This window comes from Phytophthora parasitica (assembly GCF_000247585.1).
Source record: "Phytophthora parasitica INRA-310 unplaced genomic scaffold supercont2.13, whole genome shotgun sequence".
Classification (NCBI taxonomy): Eukaryota; Oomycota; class Peronosporomycetes; order Peronosporales; family Peronosporaceae; genus Phytophthora; species Phytophthora nicotianae.
This window is the reverse complement of record NW_008648999.1, coordinates 1,036,657-1,039,524: the sequence shown is the minus strand read 5'-3', so window position 1 is coordinate 1,039,524 and position 2,868 is coordinate 1,036,657. Positions and strand designations below refer to the sequence as shown.

General features: G+C 48.2%; 3 protein-coding genes across 3 annotated transcripts; all 3 read left to right on the top strand.

The window, feature by feature from the left end:
* Positions 1-17: 17 nt before the first annotated feature.
* PPTG_07962 (hypothetical protein) lies at positions 18-479 on the top strand (the record flags this gene model as incomplete). The annotated part of the gene is made up of 2 exons (XM_008902335.1): positions 18-78; positions 136-479. 2 exons carry the CDS (start codon positions 18-20, stop codon positions 477-479), a joined length of 405 nt encoding a protein of 134 aa, XP_008900583.1.
* A 99-nt stretch (positions 480-578) lies between these two features.
* On the top strand, positions 579-893 carry PPTG_07961 (hypothetical protein; the record flags this gene model as incomplete). Its single annotated transcript, XM_008902334.1, has 1 exon — positions 579-893. One exon carries the CDS (start codon positions 579-581, stop codon positions 891-893), a length of 315 nt encoding a protein of 104 aa, XP_008900582.1.
* A 744-nt stretch (positions 894-1,637) lies between these two features.
* PPTG_07960 (hypothetical protein) lies at positions 1,638-1,883 on the top strand (the record flags this gene model as incomplete). Its single annotated transcript, XM_008902333.1, has 1 exon — positions 1,638-1,883. One exon carries the CDS (start codon positions 1,638-1,640, stop codon positions 1,881-1,883), a length of 246 nt encoding a protein of 81 aa, XP_008900581.1.
* Positions 1,884-2,868: the final 985 nt, after the last annotated feature.

The window sequence follows — 2,868 nt, the reverse complement described above, 5'->3', positions numbered from 1 at the left end:
TACGAACGATAGTTCGTATGTTTGACCCCATTATAGAAGCTCTCTGTGCTCTAGAAGCGGACAGTGGATTCATTGCCGGTGTGTATACATCGTTTTGATGGCTACGGTATCATATAGCATATGGTGTGACTTTAGCTAATGAACAAGAGCCAGAAGCAGAGCTAACAGAATCGGACGAAGTTGGCTCTGAACAAGAAAGCCATTACCAGGCCTCAGTTGGAATTGGGATGCTCAGTCTTGCAGCCGAAGCCATGTCGACTACTTCTGTAGAAGAAAATCTGAATCAAACTGCCGCTGCTGACCTTCCTGACGAAGGCGAGTATCAACGTATCACCGTAGTTCCGCTTGGTCAACTTCAAACCTTTTATCGCGTGAAGATTTTAAAACGATGGAAGTACGTCCACACCAACGCAATGGCCGTTGCATTTTTGCTTGATCCAGCCACCAACCTCGACGACTTTGTCGGTGAAGATGATTAAAACGTAGATGATCAAGTTTGCAGGCTGGCACCACGATGCGGTCTGATATCCCCAGCAAATTTGGCCAAGTTGACCGCTGAGATTCTCAAATTTAAATGCATGAAGCGGAGGGGTGGTGAAGATCTACGAATGAAGTATTTAGAAGCTTCTCCACTAAATTACTGGGGTGCAAAGATGAAAAAAACTATCCTCTTCTCAAAAAAGGTAGCTGAAACTATAATTGCGATACCGACTTCATCGGCAGCCAGTGAGAGAGCCTGGAGTATATTCGATCACATTCACTCCGAGCGAAGGAACAGGCTCTCGGTGGAGAAGGTTGAAATGCTTGCCTATATCTACATCAACTACGGCACAATTCAAAGGGAGGAAATTGATCTTGCAAGGCGTCAATCGTGTCCTGAAAGTGTAGATTGATCACGAAATCCTCCAATAAATACTACACAATTATCTGAGTATGAATCAAACCATGTAGCTAATGGCCACAACCGATACTTACAGTAGAATCATCTGCAGTACGTGTTCGTCACCTTCGCGTGATCGACTGAATGCATTTAAGTTTATGGTTGGCATGGTTTGTCGTCGAAATGAAGGAAGTATCATCACATCAGCTATGATTTTTCTTTCTTCTCTCCTGCACCACTATTTGAACTTGAATCGAGAAATTATCTAGCGAAGTGCAAAACCAAATACTACAAACCAAGTCATTCTTCAATTTGCAATACAACCCTATCTCACCTCTAAAAGAACCGACAATACACTCGAAAGCAACTATCGTGTGACGGTGATCAGAACTGGATTGGCTGGTCTCAGTGTCGAACACGTGCTCCTTACTTCCCCGCTCTTCAATGGAAGCCACCAAATGAGCCAACAACATACCAAAGATGCGTAGGAGATGCAAGATTTGCTCGTGAACAACCTTCATATTGCTGACGACGTTGGATCTCGAAGAGCCACCGCGATAAACATTATCTGCTGTCGTAGAGCACCTCCTTCTTTCGGACAAAGAGCTGAGTGAGGTCATGGGTGGAGCCAAAGCTCGTATGAAAGTGAACTTGTTCCTGCATGTTGTTTCGGAGCCGATGACTTAAACTTCAACGTCTTCGTTGAAACCGGCCTGATAGGCGAAAGCCCCGAGCTCACTACATCGCTGACGCTGGCATGGAACGCTTTGTGGACCATCTTGCGGATCCCATTTGGTATATCATCCACACGGACGTGTTGGTGTCGTTCAATAAGCTAGGACAATCCAGACAGAGTGGTCGTCGAATGAACCGACGGTCGTCGCGTGATATCCGTGTCACCTTTGCCACTTCACTAGGACATCTCCAGAGTGGCAAGCTGCACTTTCAGCCGGAGATAGTTGTCGTGGTTGCTGCCGTTGGAGTCAACACGAGCGGGCGGTAGGCGCGGACAATTGCGTCGTGGCCAGGAAATCACACACTGGCTCAGATGTCTTGAAGTGGACTATTGCAGATCGCGTGCTGAGCACGGGAGAAGCCGTGGATTTCAACCCGAGAGTTTCGTGCGTTCTGGGGCTTCACCGAGAAGCTGATGCTGTCGAGCTGTTCCATGACCCTCAAAATGAGAATATTCTGTCTGTTAGTTTTAGATTGTTTTGAATTTTGAATGAAATTTTGGACGCTTTCTGGAAGTGTTTTGGACAGTTTTAAACTAATCCAAAAACGTCCCTACTCTGGCAGCAGATACTAAATCCATCATCTCCTGTAGTGATTTACCAATCTAAGATAAATCGACTCTTTTTATACACTGCGCGACAGATCACATCAGACACCCACTTACGGTGCTCTAGCGCCGTCAATACTGCGAGTTAGGCCATACTATTTAGATATATGCGAGTTGTTGACAGTAGGAAAAGCCTAGTAGCGCTAACGAGCGCAGATTCGGCCGCAGTGGGGGACCTCCAATACAACTTTCCACTTTCAGCTCCACGACAGATCAGATCGGACAGTACAGACTATACAAAAATCAAGTATATTTTAAAGCTGAAAATTTGTGGCTGCAGCCCGTGTACCTGGTGGGTGGCTGCCATGAGCGTGGAGTGCATGGCTCATTCTAAAAGATGCCGAAGCCCAGGAAGCCTCCATTAACCGAGCGTGAGAGGGGGAGGATTGACGGCCTCTTTGAGGCTGGAGCCCCCAAGCGCGCTATCGCGCGCAGTCTCGGCCGCAGCACCGACACCATACGCTGTGCACTGGCTTCCAAGCCTCCACCCAAGGCACGCAAGACCGCGAAGCCCCTCAAACGAAGCGGAGCGCCCCCAGCACTGACAGATTGCGAGGTCAGGCGTCTTGTGCGCACTGCATCGCGTGGCGAGCACTCGGCGGCGCAGTTGAAAGCCGAGTTGGGCCTCGGCGTGCACGTGAGGACC